The sequence below is a fragment of the Ochotona princeps genome, chromosome 3 (assembly GCF_030435755.1).
Source record: "Ochotona princeps isolate mOchPri1 chromosome 3, mOchPri1.hap1, whole genome shotgun sequence".
NCBI lineage: Eukaryota > Metazoa > Chordata > Mammalia > Lagomorpha > Ochotonidae > Ochotona > Ochotona princeps.
Genome location: NC_080834.1, coordinates 31,145,728 through 31,168,376, shown reverse-complemented (window position 1 = coordinate 31,168,376; position 22,649 = coordinate 31,145,728). Strand labels below are relative to the sequence as shown.

Genomic DNA, 22,649 nt, shown 5'->3' with positions numbered 1-22,649 from the left:
GGGGATGACGCTGAGCCAACACTGACCTGTGCACCCAGTATTTGTAGTAGACAGGAAGCACGCCGCTGGGCCCCTGGGCCTGGAACGTGTCCACCAGCGTCTCCAGCGCCGTCAAGGCTCTGGCGATGAGGACGTCGGCTCGTAAGGGCTTCAGCGCTGCCTGATGCTGCCTGTTGTACTCGGCCACGAGGTCATTGATGCATATGGTGGGGTTGCTGTTCGTTACATTAAAGCCACAGCCTGGACGACAAAAACCAGACGACACCAAAGTGAGCTGATCCAGAGAGCAGGTCTGTCATCACACATTGCTCCCCCACCACCACTGTGGAGGAAGTTACACTTATTATCTTACTACCCCATGCCCTCATTTTAAGTAATTTTTTAAAGATCATTTTATTTTGAAAGGCAGAGTGACAGAGTGAGAGGGAAAAATAGAGAAAGAGAGAGAGAGGTAAGTTGTTTCATTCCCTAAATGCCTGTCAACAGTCAGGGCTGGGCCAGGTCCAGCCTGGGACTGCATCTGGGGTCCCCCTCCCCTATACAGGGGACAAGAGGCCCAAGCACTTGGGTCCCAGGCACCTTAGCAAGGAGCTGGATCCGAGGCAGAGCAGCTGGGACTCAGACCAGCCCTCAACGGGACATTGGCAGTGCAGGCAGCAGCCGTCAGCTAGCGGTGCCGCAGACCACTCCATCACCCCAGAACTGTCCTCTCTGGCCACCTAGAGATGAGCGTATCTCTGAGGCCGTCTTCCTCCCTGTCCTTCCATGATTCTTTTTGTTCAAGCAAGGAGCTTCTGAAGCTGGCTACAGACAAAGGAGAATGCCACACTCCATCACCCCAGAACTGTCCTCTCTGGCCACCTAGAGATGAGCGTATCTCTGAGGCCGTCTTCCTCCCTGTCCTTCCATGATTCTTTTTGTTCAAGCAAGGAGCTTCTGAAGCTGGCTACAGACAAAGGAGAATGCCACACTCCATCACCCCAGAACTGTCCTCTCTGGCCACCTAGAGATGAGCGTATCTCTGAGGCCGTCTTCCTCCCTGTCCTTCCATGATTCTTTTTGTTCAAGCAAGGAGCTTCTGAAGCTGGCTACAGACAAAGGAGAATGCCACACTTCGATGTAGTTCCAGAGGAAGCCAATGACAGGCCGAGACCTCTGTAACATTGCTTCTGAAAACAGCTGCCCTTCAAGCCCAGGCTGCAGCTCTGCACTGAACCCACAGAAAATACCATCTCTGGTTTCTTTTTCACTTGAACACAGGCTCAACACTCGTATATTTTGTTCAGGTCTAAAAGAGAAAAGTCTGGATTCCCAGATTTCAACCCTTTGGTCATGGCCTAACCTCAGACACATCTTTTAATCTTCCCCCCTCTTGGAAGTCCCTGGGGCTGAGGTTACACCGCTGGCCAGGAGCCAGACACAGAGTGTGTGTTATCAGGGCCAGAGGCTGCATCAGCTGCTTTGTGCGGAGCGGGAGACCAAATCCCAGCACTCTCACAGAGAGAACTTAATGTCTGCAAGGGAGCCAGACCTCAGCTTCCAGAAGGGGCCCTGGGCCAACCTCAAAGAGGGCCTGGGGGAGTAATGCATGACTGCAAGAACAGGCGATGAGGTAGCTGTGGGGGGCGCCTCTGAGGACCAACTGCCAGCTCCCTTGCAACCACGCCCTGGGCAAGGGTAGCTGTCTTGCCCTAAATGTTCTGCTTTTCTGCAGTGGGGAGGGGAAGATGGCTTGACCTCAGATTTCTTTTGTTTAGAGCAGATTCATTGCTAAGACGCTAAGCATGGCAATGATGTCTACAAAAGCCAGTACTGTAGTCATGGGGCAGGACGTGGCATAATTGGCCGGGTGTTCATGTAAGCTACAGTTGCAATAATTGCAGCTGCCTGCTGAAGGAGAGGCATTCAGCACTAGAGGGCTGAAAGCTGTTCTTTGCATTCAGAAAATGCGAGGTCCTGAGGTGGGTGTGCGGAACAGGACGGATCCCACAGGAGGGTGCCTTGGTTCAGGTTCCAGACTCAGCTCTGCCTCTCACCCAGCTTCCGGCCAATGAACATCCCAGCAAGCAGATGACGGCGCAAGTACTTGGGTCCCGCCACTCATGTGGAAGACCCACTTGAGTTCTTAGCTCCTGGCGTTGGCCCAGCCTGCTCCACTTCCAATATAGCTCCCTGTTAATGCACCTGGCAAGGCAGTGCAAGAAGGCCCAGCTGACATGAGGTCAACTCCGGTCTGGGAGCTGCAGCCATGTGGGGAGTGAATCATGAAAGAGCTCTCTGTGCTTCTGTGCTTGTGTCTCTACCTTTCAAACAATAAAATTTCAAACAATAAAATTAAAATAGCCAGAAAGAAAATGGCAAGTCCTGGGGGAAGAGTGAATTTGACCATCGTCAGCAAAGACCTTGTCCTTCCCAGCTGCCGGGGGCACCTCTGTTGGCAACTCTGACTCCAAGTAGTCCCGACAGCCTTCACCTTTGATGAAAGCTATGGGTTCTCCCTGCAGGGTCATGTTTCATTTCCCTGGTGTTAATGAAATTCTTGAGCTTACTGAAGCCATTGGTGCGGACCCTCGTAGGAGTGTCTGCCTGCAGAGGTGCCAGTGCCCGTCTACACACAGCGGGCAGGCCTGCAGGGGTGGGGAGTGGCTTGCCTGGAAGGAAATGTCCAGTTGGGAACAGAACTGCCTGTACTGCATACACCCGGCACACTTGCTACTCTCTGGCAGACACTTCTGACACACAGTCATGCTCTGTCTACCCACTGCTCACTGCTGAATGCCAGTGGAGACTACTGGACTCCAAGATCTCTGGAAGGGCCTCTGAATCCCTCTCTGTGCCTCATCTTGATGAGCTGTGGAGCAACAGGGATTCTGTGGGCTGGAATTGTGGAGCAGCGGACTAGACCAATACTTGCAGTGCTGGCATCCCATATGGGCGCTGGTTTAAGTTCAGGCTGCTCCACTTTCAATCCAGCTCCCTGCTAATGCACCTGGGAAAGCTGTGGAAGATGGACCTGCTACCCATGAGTCCCTGCTACTCATGCAAACACCTGGATGAAGCTTCTGGCTCTCAGCCGCAGGCTGGCCTAGCCTTGGCTATTCGGGTCATTTGGGGAGTGAACCAGCAGATGGAAGATCTCTGTCTCCATCTCTCTCTAACTCTGCCTTTCAAATAAATAAACACTAAAAAAAGAAAACAGAGATTCTGTACCTAGGCTTGACTATCCAGAAGTTCCTTCTGAAGGTTATAAAGAAAGCAATTTTTCATGGCCCAGGAAGGTAAAACAAACAATGCAAGACCACTGGAGAACTAGCTTAGAAACCAACTTTCTTACAACAGAACGGTGTATTCCATGTGTATTTCACCATTTCCAGCGTAAAGAGAAGCAGGCACATGGAAGGCTTCTGCGATGCCGATTCTGTGGTTTCTGGGACGGTAGACAGGACAGGCTAAACACCCTTGAAGCAATTTCAGCCAGTCCCGTTCCCTTTGAAAACTTGTCATGCGCTAGAAACCACAGAGGAAAAGACAATCCGTGTGATCCTCTGCTCCTCCCAATTTAAGTGGACACGGATCCCTTTCATCCTGGCTTTAAAAATCTAAAAATACCAGGGCCAGTGCTGACACAGTAGGCTTAGCTTTCATTCATGGCATCGACATCCCATATGGGTGCCGGTTCACAGCCTGCTGTTCCACTTCCTATCCAGTTCCCTACTTGTGGCCTGGGAAAGCAGTGGAGCACGGCCAAATGCTTGGGCCCCTGTACCATGTGGAAGACCTGGAAGAAGCTCCTGGCTTCTGGCTTTGGATTGGCCCAGCTCCAATTTGGGGAGTGAACCAGTGGATGGACGATCTCTCTCTCTCCCTCTTTCTCTCTCTCTCTCTCTCTCTCTCTCTCCTTCTCTCTCTCTCTCTCCTTCTCTCTCTCTCTCTCCTTCTCCCTGTAATTCACCTTTCAAATAAAAATAATTCTTAAAAAAAATATATAAAAGTACTGAGGGTAAGGCTTTGAAACTCACCAATGAGTATATAGAACATTTCTCCCAGGAGCACTGAGTTAACCAGAACTCCGCCGATCTTCATGAGGTCACTGTAGTAAATATCGTTGGGCCACTTCACTCGCAGGTTGATATCCTAAAGGAAGGTGTGCACATTACTTTACAGTCACAGGACTCGAGAGAAGCAGGCCACGGCACTGGCTATGTAGATGATGGTCTTGAAACAGATAGGACATGGACCTTGTCTTTTCCTTTAGACACTGAATCTGTGCGACACCCCGATATTAAAGCACTTGTTGGGGGATCAGAAAAGGAAGCCCTAAAGAACCCATTCAGCATAAATCCTGGAACCTCTCACCACCCCCATCCCTGTCTTTCATCATCAAATACATTTTCTGTTTTGTTCGTGAACGACCTCAAGGTCAACCAACGTAGGTGATCTACTACATCCGGTGGGGATCATTCACTGTGGGCGTCGTGATCGGCCGGGGAAGAGCAATGCTTCCAGTGTGTTTTTCAAACAGGCCCCAAATTCACCACCAGCCTTCAAAGTCTTCTGTACGACCCAGCTATCCCACTCCTGGAAATATACCCAAAGGAAGTGAAACCTGCAAATCAGAAAGTGACCTGCAGCCTTATATTTATAGCAGTACAATCTACAATAGTGAAGACATGGAAAAATCCAGATGCCTACTGAAAGAGAAATGGATACAGAAACTCCAGTATATATGCTCTGTGGAATAATACACAGCCATTAAAAAGCACAAAATGCTTCCACTTGTAGGAAAATGGTCCCAACTAGACTATTAAGCTCAGTGAAACAAGCCAATCCCAAAAGAACAAACATCATGTGTTCATTCTGATATAAGGCAACCCTCATGCAAAATACAGGATCAATAGATATTTAAGTAAACATGTATATACACATATTCATCTAGAGGAACTGTGCAGTGGAGACTAGCATACTGAGAAGTGAAGATATGTTGCAGTATGCATCTCTACTCTGAGTGAAGGAAAACTCCCAAGGAAACTGTTAAATACACCTTGACAACAGAATACCAGGCTTCCCACCACTGTCAGTGCACGTAAATGCAGGATGATGAACTGCTGCTGGAGGACTATACTATGTAATGCTAAAGGAGGAAACAGTGGGCAGAGGTGGAAGGGGGATTTCTGTGCCTATGGAGCTGCAGCGTGAAAAAGAAAAAAGCAGATGGAGTCGCCTTGAGCAGAATGCCCTGGAGATCGAGTTGTTAGAGAAAGCTGTTCTCACAAAGCCACCAAGAGACAACATGGGTGATGGCCATGAACTGATCCATGACCTCTACCTCTGCATCCTGAAGGACTGGGGGGTGACGGGGAGCTGTGCCTGGACTCCAGGCAAAGTGCAACCGATGCTGCCTTGACCAGAGAGACCTCTGCCTGCCCCTGTCACTGTAAAGTTGGGATAAACACACTGGGTCAGACCAAGGGGGTGCCTGGGGCTACTGCCACGCAGGGCCATATCCAGCAGAAGGAAGCCCCCCTACAGAGGCCCTCTGCGCCACAAAGCTTGGAGACCAGAGAAGAGCCAGTGGCCTCCACACCCCTGGTGCTGGCTTCCTGCGCTGTGGCTGGACTCAGCATTCACTTGCCTCTCCATGCTGGCCTCCCTGGGCCTTGCACTGACCCCGGGGATTGGTTCTAGCATCTCCCTAGGGAAAGAAGAGGAAGACACTGAAGCTTGCAGAGGTCATGTGGCACATAGCCTGAAGCTGCACAACTTGTAAGTAGCAGAATTAGGATTCAGAGCTGAACTTTTGGGAGCTGGTGTCTGGCTCCAGTGGCAAAGCCACCAGTCGGGATGCCAGCAAGTCCCAGTTGGGCTCTTGCTTCCAGCTTTCTACAAATGCACCCCTTGGGAAATAGGGTTGATGGGTCAAGTACTCGGGTCCCTGCCACCCACAGGTAGGAGACCTGGCTGAAGTTCCTGGCTCCCAGCTTCCACCCCCATCACTGCAGGCATCTCTGGAGTAAGGCAGCAGCTGGTGGACTGTGTCTCTCAAATACAAATACTTCCTCTACCTGGGCCAGCGAGAGTATACAGCTGCTCTATGCAGCTGCCAGCCCGGGGACGGCGGTCCTGGGCCAGGACAGGAAAGCTCCAGAAGACGAGCAGAGCAGAATACACAGAATGTTGGACGCTCACAGTGGCCCCTCAGGGATGAGGGACTTTCTGTCTCTTTTCTGTCTGGGATGGGGCCATCCTCTACTGTTTTCCTAGGTCATAAGCAGGGAGCTGGATGGGAAGCAGAGCAGCCAGGACATGAGCCAGTCCCCATGCGGGATCCCAGCACTGGCAAGGGGAGTATTTAGCCAATGGAGACGTTGCACTGGGCCCTTCCCTTGACAGTAAAGCAGTCAGCAGTGACAACATTGCAGACACACCCTTCCTTACAGTTGGGGAAGAGGGTCCTAAACCAACCTGGGTGTTGAATTTGGTCAACCATTGATAAAGGATGGCTCACTCTGCTAAGCAGAGACTACAAGCTGTAGGGAAGGTCAGGAACGGGAAAGACTCTTAGGGCCATGAAATAAACATTTTTAACAGAAAATACAAATAGCTGAAATTTCATCTAACACTTTGGTGTTGTGGTGTTATGTCGGAGGGAGGTTGCTCCATTTCTAACCCAGCTCCCTGCTAATGTGCCTGGGAGAGCAGTGGCACGTGGCTCAAGTGACTGAGCCCCTGCCACCCACATGGGAGACCCAGATGAAGTTCCAGGGCCCTTGGCTTCAGCCTAGCCCAGCCTTGGCTGCTGTAGCCATTTGAGCAGTGAACCAGCGGTTGTAGGAGCCTTTTATCTGTTTCTCAGCCTTTCTCTGTGTCACTCCACCTTCGGCTAAAATAAATACAATGTTTCACTTTTTTTAAGTGTGTCCTTATTAGGATGCTTGGGAAACAATAGGCCATGGGTATCTACTGAGCCCGAGGCAGGCAGTTCCACCCAGGATGTTTCTATAGCTGCAAGAGCACCTGCTAACCAGATTTAGCAGGGGCAGGTGGAAGAGGTTCAATTCCATCCCGCGACCCTTGCCAGCACAAGTTCTACCTGTAAGGAGTCAGGTATGGTCCCATTACACCCACCTGGTACTCGGGGATGGTCCTGACGGCCTCCACCACAGCCAGCGACATCAGATGCTGCACGAACGGGATCCTCTGGCCCAGCAGGGACCTCAGCGGGACGGAGAGCAGCAATGTGCAGAGGGCGCACCCCACGGGGCTCAGCCAGGCATTCTGTCCCCGCCCTGCAACACAGCTCCTCTTGGGACTTCTGGCTTCTCCGGGGACACCCTCACACAGGGCTGCAGTCAAGCACCCGTCAGTCCTCCTCCCCAACCGGAGCCCGCCTATACGTCTTACAATGAGTGCGAATCTGCCAGAAAGTTCCCCGTCAGGTGTAGGATGTCCCATCTTTTCAGCCTACCATTTTGGCTGTCATGATTTAACATCTTCCAGCCCGTGTGAATAACCTGTTAAAGCTTCAGTGCCCACCACGGGGTGGTGCGGGCAGCAACAGAGCGGCTGGGGAACCTCCAGTGAAACCACACCAACCCTGGGGAAAGTTCTGGGAATCACATTTTAAAAGTGCATCTCCCAGCGAATCTACTTAAAAACCAGTCGCATACCTTAGATGGAGAAACTGGTACATGAGCTACATTCCAGTAAAAGTGGATTCCACGCCCTGCTAGTGCACACTCTGGGTGACAGCAGGGGGTGGCCCAAGGACCCGGGCTCCTGCCACCCACATCGGAGCCCTGGATGGCACTCCTGGCTCCTGGTTTTGGCCTGGCCCAGCCCCAGCTATTTCTAGCATTTGGCAAGTAAACCAGTGGATGGAAGATTTCTCTCTCTCCTTTCTTTTTTTTTTTTTTTTGTTTTGTTTTGTTTTGTTTCAGTTTCTGTGCCTTCCAAATTAAAAATAAAAATAAATAAATGGAAAAGGAGTTTTTCTAAAAGATCCCTCACAATAACTCTGGGTTGTTCCTTTTTCTTTTTTTTTTTTTAGAGAGAAAAACCCGTATTCATGCTGGGAAGAGCATTTTTTTTTTGTAAAGATTTATTCATTTTTATTACAGCCAGATATACACAGAGGAGGAGAGACAGAGAGGAAGATCTTCTGTCCGATGAGTCACTCCCCAAGTGAGCCGCAACGGGCCGATGCGTGCCGATCCGAAGCCAGGAACCTGGAACCTCTTCCGGGTCTCCCACGCGGGTGCAGTGTCCCAATGCATTGGGCCGTCCTCCACTGCTTTCCCAAGCTACAAGCAGGGAGCTGGATGGGAAGTGGAGCTGCCGGGATTAGAACCGGCGCCCATATGGGATCCCGGGGCTTTCAGAGCAAGGACTTTAGCTGCTAGGCCACGCCGCCGGGCCCTGTTCCTTTTTCTTGAAATAGAATTCGAGGAAACAAAATGATGGAAAGGAGAGGTACCATTCACTGAGATCTACACTGAGACCCAGACTTCCAATAAAATAAGTCTCTTTTTTCTCTTTCATGTTCCAAAGAAGGAACTGTGAAACAGTAGCTTCCTTATTTCTTTGCTTCCTTTAAGAAAACCACAGGGATCTCTAAGAGCTAAAAGTCCATTTGGGTGGGCCTGGTGCTACTGGCCAAGGGCTGGCAGGGGCAGCAGGCAGCCGGCCACTGGGCCACGGCAGGTCCCCCTGTACACAGGCCGAAAAAGGCCCGGCCTTTGGTGGGTTATGGGAGGGCATGCAGGGGTGTAATCCCTGGGTGGGGCTCTGCCTTCTTCAATCCGTGGGCGGGCACGGGTCAGGTGCACAGAGACTCCACATGGCTAGGCCGGGGACTGACTGGTCAGAGGCCCCTCTCAGAGAACTTCCTGAAGACAGCAAAGGCCCTGGCACACAGTCACCATCCGGGAACTACAAAGCCCAGCATGTAGGTAGGCGAGGAGAGTCCTCCAGGGCCGGTATCAAATGACTGACAGGCACTCTAGCTTAAAAAATGCCCCCCCCCCCGCAATGTGCTGAGGCTAACCCTTCTGCCATAGACTGCACACGAGGGCCACAGATTCCAGGAAGGAAAAACTGACAACAAGCAACAACTGACCTCTGCCCTGGGTTTGCCGGGCTGCGATGGCTATTAAACCCATCTCCTGCGGCATCTCGAACATCAACCTGCAAATGGAGGGGGAGAAAAACCAGTCAGCCAAAACTGCCAGGGGACGGAGACAAGCAAGGGTGTGCAGAGGGGGGCTGGGGTGGGCGAGCATCTGTAAGGCTGTTTCTGGTGAAGCGCCAGCTTCCGGCTTCTGTCACAGGAGTCTGTACCTCCTGGGGACCTCTGTGGCGAGAATCGCTGCAAAGCAGTGAGTCAGAAAGGCAGGACAGGTACAGAGCCTGACTGTTTTCCCTGCGGCCAGGTTAGTGGACGTTTTTACCGGACACATTCTCAAGGTACCCTGCCACTGCGCCGCACCCTTGCCATGGCCCTGTGCACCTGTGCGCCTTCTTCCAGTGACAACTCAGCTGTGGCTGACATTTGTCCCTACTTACGGTCGGTCACATTTCTGCTCCAGTGCGGAAATCCAACCACTGCAGAAGTTTCTGATTACTCAGAAAGCCAATATGGTGGGCATAAAGCTGTTTAAAAGACACACTATCCCTTGAGAACTAATTATGCTTTCACTCTCGTAAATAAATCCACACCTTCCAAGAACCATGGAGAAGCCCGGAATCATTGGAGGCTGCACGCCTGCGCCCCCCCTTTTTAAATGGTCTCATTTCAAAGAACACAAACTTCCCTTTGGGGGATAGGCCGAGACGCCAGCTCCATCTCCATTAAGTTCCTTCCAATGCAGGCATGATACCCCAAACCCTCCCTTGGCCCTGCCTGCAACTTCCCCTGCACGGATTCCAACTCCTTGCGAGCACAGCATGCTCTGCGCTCTGGGCGGGTCCTAATCGGGGACCGAGCACACGCAGCCCACAGCACTACTGATTAAACACAGCCCAAACCAGATCAGCTCATTTGTCAGTGCAGCTAGAGAGGCCGCTCGCAAAACAAACTTGGAAGGGGAGCAGCAGGACCTCCAGCTTAAGACAACCCCAAGGTCATGGGCTGGGCTGGGCTGGGTACAGCAGCTGCCTCCACATCCAGCAGCCCTGGCTGCTGCAGGGCAGGCACCGGGCGCTGGGCTGGGGCGAGCCGACTGCGTGCCAGTCCCGCTTCCATTGCACATGAAATACAGTCCAGGACATATTTCTCTTGGACACCATGAATAACTCATTGAGACGGGGTGTGCCCATATGCTGCCGGGTTCCCGGAATAAAGTGTCCTTTTCTTATGCCCGCTGGCAGCAAGTCGTAAGAAAGATTCTTTGTCCATGCTCGGGCGTTTACATTGTCTTCTAGGAATGCTTGCCTTCTGGGGGCTGTGGGAGGAGAATACAGGGGGAAACACACACACACACACACACACACACACACACACACACGTTGTGCACAGATTCCAGGACATCTAGAATGTTTTTAAAGTAAACCATGAGACGGTCGATAGAGGCTGCAGCCAGGGACAGTGACGACGTGAGCAGGTGGGCAACAATGTGGGGCAGAGGTTGGTTCTAAAACCAAACAGACTTGGGGCCCAGTGCGATAGTGTAGTGGTTAAGGTCCTCACCTTGCACGTGCCAGGACCCCATATGGGCGCTGGTTCTAATCCCGGCAGCTCCACTTCCCATCCAGCTCCCTGCTTGGGCCTGGGAATGCAGTCGAGGACAGCCCAAAGCCTTTGGACCCTGCACCCATGTGGGAGACCCGGAAGAGCTCCTGGCTCCTGGCTTCAGACTGGCTTGGTTCCAGCCACTGTGGTCACTTGGGGAGTGAATCATCGGATAGAAGATCTCCCTCTCTGTCTCTTTTCCTCTCTGTATATCTGCCTTTCCAATTAAAAAAAAAACTAAACAAAAACAACCCGACTTGGAGAGCAAGGGAATGATGACAGGAACCTGAGTGCTGAGCCGCCACTCCCTCGGTGGAACCTGAGTGCTGAGCCGCCACTCCCTTGGTGGCGGAAGCTCCCAGGGCAGACTGCACAGTGGACGGGAGTCGGCAGCAAGCTTCCGCAGGGAAAATTGGGCGAGGAAGATGAATGGGCATGTTTATTTGAGATCACTGGGGGCTGTGCCATATTGGTCTGCGCCATTTTAGGTGACTCCGGGGCCACCAACAAAGATGTACTGAGGGCCTCTGGCAAAGCTGGCGACTTGGAGAACCAGGCCACCGCCCCGGGTCTGCTGTTCACTAAAGGGAGATACTGGGCATGCCTTTTCACCCTGGGGTGAAGGCTTCTCACACCAGAAAGAGAACTCAGCAGTTCGCCTCCCACTCATTCCGACTCATCCTGGGCATCAGCCAAGAGAAGTTGGTGGGAAAATATGAACGAGCAAAAACTTGTAAATTCTGGTCCAGTCTGGTGTCCACTCTGGGGAGTCGTACTGCGCGCCAAGAGGCAGCGTTTATCAGCACGTCCTCGAAAGAATTTCGGAAAGAGCCCGGATGTTCAACAGGGGAATTCTTTAATGTGAGATGCTACACGCAGCTGGTCGGGGGTAAGCTGTAGTCACTGGAAATGACCCAACACACTGAAAATGATACAATACGCAGTGAACATAATAAAAGAGAGAGAACGAGAGAGCAAGGATATAAGCTACCAGAGGTCTCATTCCAGCAGCATAAAATTCACTGAAGGAGGGAGGGAAATTTGACAACCTGTTAACAGTAGCCATAGTGGGGGTGATTCTTTTGTTGGTTTGTTTGTTTTAAACTTCCACCATGATTGGTTTCCTACTGATTTAAAAGTTACTTTTCAATTGTTGAGGGGAGAGGTAAGAAGCATGGTTATCACCTGTCGATGTAGTACGTAGCTATTCGTTAATATTTCTAAGTCCAAAAGATCTGTTTTAGGAAGAAGGCAGCAGGTTACCGGCAGCACCTGTTCTAGAGCAACTGCTGAGCGAGAGCCACCTGGACAGTCACTGGCGAGGAGACACTCACCTCTTCGTGTTCACGCCACTGGGGACTTGGAAACCTTGTGCTTTCTGACCTAGTGCCTGCACCTCTAGACCTGCACCCTCAGGAGTATATGCAGACAGGGAAATAAAACAATTTTGGAACTTAACCTCTTGCAACAGCATTACTCAGACATGGTAGTAAACCAGAAATAATCAAAATGTTCCAAAATACAAGAGTGAAAAAAAAAATCATAGCATCCTCACATGAAACTGTGTCACACCACTCGCCAGTGACGATTAGGTGATTTCATCAGGATGTTAAAAAAAAAAATCCTACATCCAACTTGATTTCAACAGTGCTTTAAAATCAAATTTTAGCAAATCTTAGGAAAAGGGCTGAAACACTGGCATATATCTCAGGGAGTAGAAGTATTTGAAAACTACAGAAAAATACAAAGTAGAAAATGAGGGAGCTTCAGCAAGTTTATGGCAAGAAGGACATCCGTCTGGTAAGGTCACGGGCATCAGGTGCCAACCTGCACAGGTCCCTTCCCTCTCTTAGCACTCGGAGAAGACATGCACTCTCGGGCTTCCCCTCAAGTTTTCCACATGTGAAAAAGAAACCACACCTGGGGGCTGGAGGATGAGGCAGAAGGGGAATACAGGCAGAAAGCTTCCTGCTGCTCTAAAGGCAAACCGGAGCTTGAGTGTCTGTGTCCACAATGGCACACACTGCTGTGTAGTTCAAAGGGAAATGGCCTTCATTGCAAAACTACGTTTTAAAAAAGATTTCTTTTTATTTGGAAGACAGATTACAGAGAAAAGGAGAGCCAGAGAGATCTTCCACTGCTAGTCCACTCCCCAAATGGCCATAATGGCTGGAGCTGGGTTGATCTGAAGCCAGGAGCCAGGAGCCAGGAACCTCTTCCAGCTCTCCCACGTAGGCGGGTGCAGGGGCCCTAGATCTTGGGCTGCCGTCTACTGTTTTCCCAGGCTACAAGTAGGGAGGTGGATCAGAAATGGAGCAGCCAGGACATGAACCAACACCCACTATGGGTTGCTGGTGCCAGAGGAAAGAGACTTAGTCTTCTACACCCTGGTACAGTCCCTAAACAATAATTTTTTCAAAGAAGTATTCCAGGGGCTGGTGTGATAACTCAGCTGCCTAACCCTTTGCCCGCCAGCACCAGCATTCCATATGGGCATCACTAAAAGTTCCAGCCACTCCATTTTTGATCCAGTTCCCTGTTTATGGACCAAGAAAGCAGCAGAGGATGACCCAAAGCCTTGGGACCCAGCATTCACTTGGGAGACCCAAAAGAAGCTCCTGACTCCTGGCTTTGGATCGGCTTAGCTCCAGGCATCGTGATCACTTGGGGAGTGAACCAATAGATGGAAGATCTGTTTCTCCTTCCCTCTGCAAATCTGCCTTTCCAATAAAAATAGATAAATCTTTATAAAAATGTATTTCACTGTGAACACCAACCATTATATAAGGGTAGGACTCTAAAAAAGGCTTAACTGTCAAAATATGCTGTTGTACAAACAATGCCTTCCTCTAACAATACAATTGATGCTTCTGTAAACCTACGGGAGCTGGGACAGAAGGCAGACTGAGATTTCTGCCTCAGCATTGCTGTGTGGACTGGAGCGAGGCACATGGGCATGTGCAAACAGGGGTGTGGCCTGGGACAGAGCAGGGCTGCCCTCTGACCAGCTGGCAGCCCAGGCAGCAGGTTCCACTGAGGGACCCTGGGCACTAGGATTACTGGCAGCCAAGGAGTGGGTTCCCAAGGAAGCTCTGGAACAGCATGACAGGATGGAGACCATGACTGGGAGCCAGACCCCGTGTGAGTGCTGATGGGAGCGAGGGACTCCGTCTCGCACTCTCTCCTGGGTCCCCCGAAAAATGGAACATTGGATGCAGAGGTGGTAGACAGGAAAAAGGCTGTGCACAGCGGCCTTTGTCAGGCAGCCCTTAGAGCCTTCACTGCCCGGAGACCATTGCCTCCTTCGGGGGATAAAGGGAGTGGCGGGGGGCAGTTGGAGGGCAGGAGGAAGAAAGGGGAGGAATGGGTGTGTTTTAAAACTCTAGAAATTCCAGATACAACTCTCTCCTCTCTAATTCTATCCTAATCTCTAAACACAGAGGGCAGAGAACTAAAAAACAAAACAAAATCTATAAAAAAAACCCTATAAAAGCTATAAAAAACACTATCCATCGGGGATACCCAATCTTATGTTTTAATTCTAGGGTCTCCGAACCCACTTAGCAAAGGTGTGAGCAGCTGGCTGGACCAGCCTTTCTGTTGATACTGGCGGGAGAAACACAGGCACACGATTAACCAGTTTTGCTGATTCTTCCACTGGGTTCTGGATTTAAACATTGAAGGTGCATTGAGCCCATCAAAACCCATTCTTGCAGCATGCCAGATTATATCGCCCTTTCCTTTCTTGGTGTATAGCAGGGGGAGCTTTCAGTCTAACGGGAACTTGGGCTGTGCAAGAGGCAAGACCAGAGTTCCTTCTGCATCCCCTGGACTCAGAATCCCATTGCACGTATGTGGAAGGATGCCTGGGGGTCAGGTCCTCCCAGGATACACCTGTCTGATTCCCTTGCATCCCACCCACTCACAGATTTTCTTGCTTTCTCCCTAACCCCCTCATCACAATCACATCCACTCTACAGTCACACCATCCCACTGCTCACAATCCCAGCTTTTAGAATGAGGTACTGTCTAGTAGATCAAGTGTTTCTTGATGTAGTTCTGTAGTATTCAATCAAGATGACACCTGAGCACCAGTCCTGGGCATCTGAGTATCCGTTGTCCTCTACCTTCCTCTGGTGTCACCAGGCAAGGACGTCTGCATACCCTGAATGGTACCAGCTCCCTTGGCAACAATGCTGCTGGTCCTAGGTCCTTGCCTCTAGTGCCTTCCACAGTGAGCCCCAGCCATCCCTCCCTGTAACAGAATGCAACCGCAGCCCGACCCCTCCCTGGTGGTCTCAGGAGTTCAAGATCATCAAACTCATCAATATGTCCACCATCTCCAGCTGGATGCGAAGGGACTCCCGTGCAGAATACCCACAGGCCACCTGTCCATCACGGCTGCTGCTGAGAATTGCTGCTGTCATTTCGGAGGACAAACATCGGCTCCTCTGGATGCAGTGGCGAGCAGACACCTGGGAGCCATCTTCCTCCAGGCAACAGGTCACAGCAATAGGGCCCAGTGGGTCACCTGAAAGTGATGCTGAGCTCCTGTGCACACGTGGCACTCGGCCACACACATGGTCTCACCAGAGCCTTATCAAGGTGAGGAGCACTTCCCACTCACTCACCCCTTCCCCTCTCTCCCTGGCCTTTCCTGTAGTTTTACATTTCACAGGTTACTGTACAGATTTTACTCTTTTTAAACATTTGTCAGCTACTTTAACGTAAAGATCTTTCTTGGCTTTCAAGTGACACAAACATTAGCCGTAGGCCAACTCCGGTTCTAACAAAACTTAGACACTGATCTATGATTTAATTCATAGAATGTATTCCAACTCCATGCACTGTCTTCATAGCACTCCTTGGAGTAAAACAGCTTTTCTGCTACCAAATCTCACTCAGGATCCTGGGCCTCCTCTCCTGTAATTCAGTTCTTCAGTCTTTCGTGGTGTAAACAATCAGATTCAGCTTTGCACTTTTAGTGGTATGCATAGAAACGACGCTGTGTTTTTTCCCCATGCCTGGTATCAGGAGGAGCCAGCTGGTGCCTGTCTCAAGACGGGTGCTGGGAGTTTGGAACCGCTTGGTTTGGTGGCAAGTGCCAGGTCTGTCCACCACTGTTTGTAGTTAGCAAGAACATGTTGAAAGATAAATACGCTTCTGATAAAGTTTAACTCACTAGGGACTCCTAGTATCCACCTATGATTCTTGCTTGAATCCACTGCTTCAATCCAACAGTGAGTTTTCTGATTCCCTTAGTTCTTCTGCTTCTACCTGCTGGGATCTCCTGAAAAGAAGAGCTTTTTCCGTCCTCTCCTTGGCCCTACTTACTCATCTTTGAACTTATACATGGTGAGGGACTTACATGTTCTTCTTTTATTCAACACATCGGACCTCTTCCCACCGCTGATTTTGACAATGAGATGGTCCCAAATCTGGCAAGATAGAGCCTATCAGTTAACACGTCCCCGTCACCACTTCTGAGACGGGCCCAGGTTCACCTTCACCTTTCTCAGCCCCAGCCACAAGATTAGCTGCTTCTTCAAGGAACTCTGGTTCCTTTGGTGGGCAATACTCTTTAGAGCAAACTTGGTCCTCAGGGTCGGAAAATATGTGCATGAGTGTGTGTGTCTCTACACATTTCCAAGTCTACCTACCTACCCACCCATCTTAAAAACCACAAGTTCTTTGAAAACTCCTCCTCTCACCCAGCATCCCAGGGGTCACTTTAGTCTTCTCCTTTCTGTATTCATAATTTCTTTCTCCAACAGGGAGGCCCCTGGTTTCCATCACCACGTGTATCTCTGCTTTTCTGCTCAACTCTCTAACACAGGGAAAGGGGCCTCTGAACTGCTGAGCTATCCTACTGTGAAAAATCAACATGCTCAGACTGCGGTTCAGTCTTTGCTTCTGGTTCTTTCTCGCCCTTCACACGAGGGAGCATCAGGAAGAACTGTGCCTCAGTGTCCCCTGGGTTGCCTTTTCCCCTTCACTTCAGCATGGCTCTGCCATTTGTGCGAAATAGGTCAGTGTCAGTGCACTGTGGTGTCCCATTTTAGACCCCTCCTTCCTCCATCTTTGTTGTTGCTGTTGTTTTAAAGGAGGTTCTGGCAGTCAGAACTCTGAGGAGTGCCACCTGCCCCGGCCCTCCCTCGACCTGCTTGTCCTAGTCCTCACTCTCTCCTACAAAGCACTCACATCTCATCTGTTTCAGGCTTATTCCTCTTGTGTTTTTTATTCTCACCTTCTCAATGGAACCTTGCCATTTTGTAGTCTCCCCTGCCTCTCCCTCCCTCGCTCCCCTGTAAGCTCAGAGCCCCCTCCTCCCTCCCTGCAGCTGGGCAGTGCTGTGTGTGCGCATGTGGAAGCTCCTGCTGCTACCCTCCTAAGCATGGGCACTCACAGGGACCAGCACCCTTCTAGGTGCACTGTGCTGAAGCACTCAACAAGGTTCGTGTTCACGGTACATTGTGTAATGTTCAGATCATGGTAAGCATATCTCTCCTAAACACCTCAATGTATACATATTATACATATTATATAAAAATATAGTGGGGCTGGCATGATGGTTCAACAGGCTAATTCTCTACCTGCAAGCACCAGTATCCCAAATGGGTACCAGTTTTACTTCTGGCTGCTTCACTTTCGATCCAAGTCCCTGCTTGTGGCCTGGAAAAGCAGCAGAGAATGGCCCAAAATCTTGGAACCCTGCATCCACATGGGAGACCCAGAAGAAGCTCCTGGCTCCTGGCTTTGGATCAGCTCAGCTCCAGGCATTGTGGCCATTTGGGGAGTGAACTAGTGGATGGAAGATCTTTCTCTTCTTCTCTCTGCAAATCTGTCCTTCCAATTAAAATAATCTTCAAAAAACTAAAACTACAAAAATGTACTATACATTCTCGTTATCCACAGTTCCCGTGCTACACGCCAGAATACCACAGCTGCCTTTTCCCATCTAATTGTACCGTGGTCCCTGTCAGCTTATCCCCTCACCCAGCCTTCCCTTCTGCCAGGTCTCTGGCAACCACCACTGTGCCACTGCTATGAGCCCACCTTTGTTTGATTCTACATGACAGACAACACACAGCATTTGCCTTTCTGTGCCCGCCTTCCCTCTCAACATGCCTGCTTCTGGATTCACTCCAGAGCAGGGCATTTCACTCCTTTTTGATGACTGGGTGGTTTTCCAGTCTTGCATGTGACCCCATTTTTTATTCATTCATCAGTGGAGGGACTCTGAGGCCGCCCACATCCTTGGCCTTCGTGAACAGCGTTGAAACACACATGGATATGCAGATGTTGCGCCCCCCAGTGGCTCTGCTGCACCAAGGACTCATTCTATTTTAAATGCTTAGATTTGGAGGCACCTCCAAATTGTTTTCCACAATGGTGGTACCCCACGTACACGTCACCCATAATGTGCGGGGATTCCCATTTCATCACATTCCCAGTGGTCATTTGAAAGCTGAAATGCCACCAAGTCTTCTTCTAACACACATCTGTGTTAGGTTGATGGTCCTGGAGGTCACAAGGGTTTTTTTCTCTGGAAAGTTCTGGACATTTGTTCCCACCCACCAATAAGTTAAACATTGCAATATCTGCTGGGGCATGCAGCAGATCGGCCACTTCCCCGCCTGGTACACGCTCTATTCCACATGTGCCCAGCTCTCCCCTACGAAACTGGCACAACAGCAGAAGCTTCTCCTACCCACGAGGCCACGGGACTGCTGGCACATCTGGGTAATGAATTTCTTCCTCTAGAAGAAGGAAGGCCCTCTGTTTCCACTCCTGGTGCCTGGCTGCTTCAGGGTAATTACAGGGAAGAATTAGCTGCTGGGCCAGCTGGCCCCAGGTACTGCTCTTCCTTTTTCCTGCCCCCAGCCTCTCTCCCCAGCCTTCCCTGCACCCTCTCTCCCCACGTGCCAGGGGTTGGCCTGCAGAAGCTTAGCACCAGCTTAACTCTTCACTCTGTGGGACAAGGGGCCTCTTTCTTCCATGCAGGGCTTGGCTCCACGAGACGTGGGGTTTATAACGGCCCCCATGAACTAAACCAGGGTTGGAATCCAATCCGCCAAGATTTTCCTTCTCCTCCCTTCCAATTCCACTTTCCACTCATCTCTCCTAACTCTGAGGTGAAGATGCTCGTCTCCTGCTTCGCTCCTGCATCCTTGTACTCATTACACATTCCCTAAGGTTGGCCAGGCGCCCTGCATGTCATCCACAAGCAGTCTGCTGGAACCTCCTTTACTTCCCAGTCCATGTGGGGTGGCTGACAACTGCAGGACGAGGTGAGGTCCAAGTGGAGAAGTGGAGATGTGCACATCCAAGGCCTTAGGCCAGGCACCATGGGGATGCTCTGGTGGGAGCCCTGCCCCCTCTGATGGAATGTTGGGCCCAGTCCTCAGCAGCCCACTGGCTCAATCCCAGCTCTGTGTTCTGGAAAGTACTACCTCCTCCCTGGCCCTGCGCATGACCTGGCAGAGCTGGTGTGTGGGGTAGCCCGCCAGCCTGCCCTCACTTGCGCACCTCCCCTTTGGCTTAGCTGGATTCTGGATGTCGGCTCAGCATGATGGTGGGGGGCTGCAGCTTGGCCCCTTCCCCCGCAGAACCCCTCAGGGAGGGGACCGGGCAGTGAGGAAGGAAACTTTGCCCTTTCCTGGGGTTTTCTGGAACATTTTCCGCCCTGGACTCTTTGTCTTCACCCTGCCCTCTCCTCCTCCTTTGCAGAAAAAAGTGAGTTCTTCCCACTGGTTCCTGTTGGAGAGCGTCTACTGCTCTCTTACTTTGCCTGACATCTTATAATCAACCTTCTGTCACTGTTTCTATATGCTTTGCTATTGAAACTTTTTAAACTTTTTTTTAAATCTAAAAAACACCATACCATACCGCCAAAGGTGTCAGGAAACACGCTCAAATAAGGACAGGCTCCCAAAGCTGCGCTGCCAACAAAATGCCAGTAAAATCCGAAACCCCAGGCTCAGACACACTGGGAAAGTTCCAAAACTTAAAACTCACAGAACTTCTTTATTCCAGTAAATCAGCTTCCCTGCGAATACCATCAAAATCCCGGGCCCTTAATGAGTGAGGGAATATCAGAGGAAGGGGAGGAGAGGAAAGGATTTGGACGAACACAAAATTTAATTTAAAAACTATTATGAGAACTTTAATTTCCTCCTCACCCCTCCCACAAAATACATAAATCTTTTCCATGCATTTTCTTTGTTTCATTTTTTTTTCCCCAAAAAAGCATGTGAAACAGCAACAGAGTGAGTCGATGGGACAGTTTTTTTTTTTTTTTTCATAACAAATACTTATCTATCGGAGTCCTGACTCTTACAAAGCCACATCAGTCACGTGGGAGAAGTCAGCCTGACCAAGCTGCATTCTCACGGAACCACTAAAGGGATGACCAAACCAGGGAGAAGAGACAGAGGGCAGAACAGGCTGCTCCAGGCACCCCCTCCCAGCCGCAAAACAGAAGGGTCAGGGGTCAGGGCTCAGTGTTCACCCCTTGAGCACGGTGGGTAGTGCGCAGCAACCCCCACACTTCATGAGAGATGTGAATTGACATTCGGGCAATAAAGTCAGTCTCAGGGATCCCAACCTCAATTCCTCTCCACACTTTAGTGGGACAGAGCAGGGCCAAGGGGCACGGAACAAAGCCCTGCTGAAGGGTGATGCTCAGGTTTTCTTCCGTGTGTGTGTGTGTGTGTGTGTGTGTGTGTGTGTACATGCATGTGTCAGTATGCCCTGCCCAGCATGGCACCTTCTGATGTGATGTTGTCGTATGTCCATGGCAGGTGTTCACAGTGGCATGAGGTACATAACTCCTTAGCCTTGTCAGCTGGTACCGATCTCTTGGGGGAGAAGAGCAGGCAGCCACTCCAACTCTAGTGTAACCACCATGGGGCAACGCCTTGCTTTTCCTGACCAGCAAGGAGCTTCCAATTCAAGGAACACTGCACAGCCCAGGCACACAGAAAGCCCAGCGGGGGCATGTGTGTGTGTGGGGGGGGGGTGTGGGCTGTCACCTTCTGCGCTTGGAGATGGAACTCCGCCACATGCCCGTAAGAGTGCATGGCTGGACCAAGAGGGGGCAAGTGGCTGCAGTGGCCATCTGACCTCCGCAGGTTGCTTTCCTCCTGTCTTTCCACCCTCTCACTGGGTCCCTTCTGGGAGAGGACACGGTCACTCCACAGGCTACCTGTGTCCCGCTGGTCTGTGAGCTACTCTGCTCATAGAACATTCTGGACAAAAGAGGCTTCCTCTCTCTCCCTCTTCCCTCCTAGGGCTGTTGGCAATCAGGGAGACATGAAAAGAGCAGGTAGAGCTACCATGACTGCGAGAATTCCCAACTGTCGCTACTGACCCTGGGCCGCCCCGCTGACGTCCAGGCCAAAAACAGGCACAGCCACCCAAAGACTGTAGGTTCTCCCAGGGGAAGGCTGCTGCCTTGCGAATTCTTTTTTTAAAAAGACTTATTTATTTCTTTGAAAGGGAGAGAAAGATCGCTCCTCTATCTGCTGGTTTATTTCTCACTTGTCTATAGCTGACCAGAGCTAGGCTAAGGCTGAACCCTGGGACCAGGCATTTCATCCGGGTCTCCCTCATGGGCGGAGAGGCACAAACACCAGACCATCCTCTTCTGCTCTCCCCAGACCGTTAGCCGGGAGCTGGACAGGAAGTGGCGCAGCTGGGACTTGAACAGGCACCCAAACAGGATGCTGGTGTTGTGGGCGTTGGCTTTACCTGTGAGGCCACCACATGCGCTCTCCCCTTCCCTCCCTCACTCCCCGCACCCCAGCTGTCACCTCTTGATCTCCTTGGCTTTCCCATCCCTCCACTTGGGTCACTGCTCTCTGCATTTCTATTTCTCTAGCCCCACACCACTCCCTCGGGGCCTCTCCAAAGCCCCTGTTAACTCCCTGAGGCACGTGGGCTTCATGATGCTACCCTGTACACAGGCCCTTTCTGCACCCAGGTGAGGCGCTTGGAGGGTGTCTCGTAGGAACACAGGCCACAGCGCGCAGGGCCCAGCTGGTGGGTAGACAGGGGGCCTCGATGGATTCCCAGCCTGGCTGAGGCACTGTAACATGGATGTTAGCAATCTCCCGGAATCCAGGTTACCGCGTGTGCTCGTGGAAAATAAAAAAACTCAAGCTGCCTGGAACTTCTCATAACGGTTTTTTACGATGAGCATTAAAAATGCAAAGAGGAAGATTAAAGAGCCTGCTCTGGGGCAGGCCTGTAATGAGTGGGCAGCGGGGAGGAGGGGCAGGCCTTGCAGGCTGGTCCGCCGGGGGAGGTGTTCATGTGCTGCATTACAGTTGGATATTATTATATGAAATGAGTGTGTTATTAAAAGGATCCTGAAGTTATAAAAACTCAAAGGGACTTTGGGTGAGGATGAATAACTTCTTTGGTAAGGATGAATAAATGGTGTTTTCTATGGACTGAGCCAGGGAGAGGGAGAGGATGAGGAGTGGCGGATCATGCTGCCGCTCTCCCGTTGCCAGTAGCCAGTTACCTCCGTGGGTGGGTGGGTGGGTGGGAAAGCAGCAATTGGGGGCGTGTCCTTTGAGACATTCCTGGTGGGTAGGAGTCCCTCTTGGTAGCAACCACGTCCTTCAATCATCCCTTTAGAACAAAGCCCCACACAGGCCCATTGTGCATGGCCACGGAAGCCATATGATGTGCCTCCTGCTGCTTCTTCAGTGGGGTACACCACCTCATCCATCTAAGATGACATTAACATCAGTGACCAGGAAACTGTAGCCTGGAGTGGGAGTTTGTGGCTCGGTGGTTAATCTATCACCCAGGACTTCAAGATCCTACATTAGAGTGTGGGGTCAGGTCTTGGCTGCTCTGTTTCTGATCTAGCTTCCTGCCAATGTAGCTGGCGAGGCAGTAGAGGATGGCC

The 22,649-nt window shown here is 50.9% G+C and overlaps 1 protein-coding gene across 3 annotated transcripts in view; it reads right to left on the bottom strand.

The window, feature by feature from the left end:
- Positions 1 to 22,649, bottom strand: part of HLCS (holocarboxylase synthetase) — a 181,672-nt gene that overhangs the window by 1,301 nt on the left and 157,722 nt on the right. For all 3 annotated transcript variants that reach the window (XM_058661643.1, XM_058661641.1, XM_058661642.1), the window contains 4 exons: positions 9,116 to 9,183; positions 7,126 to 7,286; positions 4,020 to 4,134; positions 27 to 240 (listed from right to left, as the gene is read on the bottom strand). In XM_058661643.1, the coding sequence (XP_058517626.1) occupies positions 27 to 240; positions 4,020 to 4,134; positions 7,126 to 7,286; positions 9,116 to 9,183 (558 nt within the window). The remainder of the gene's footprint in view (positions 1 to 26; positions 241 to 4,019; positions 4,135 to 7,125; positions 7,287 to 9,115; positions 9,184 to 22,649) is intronic.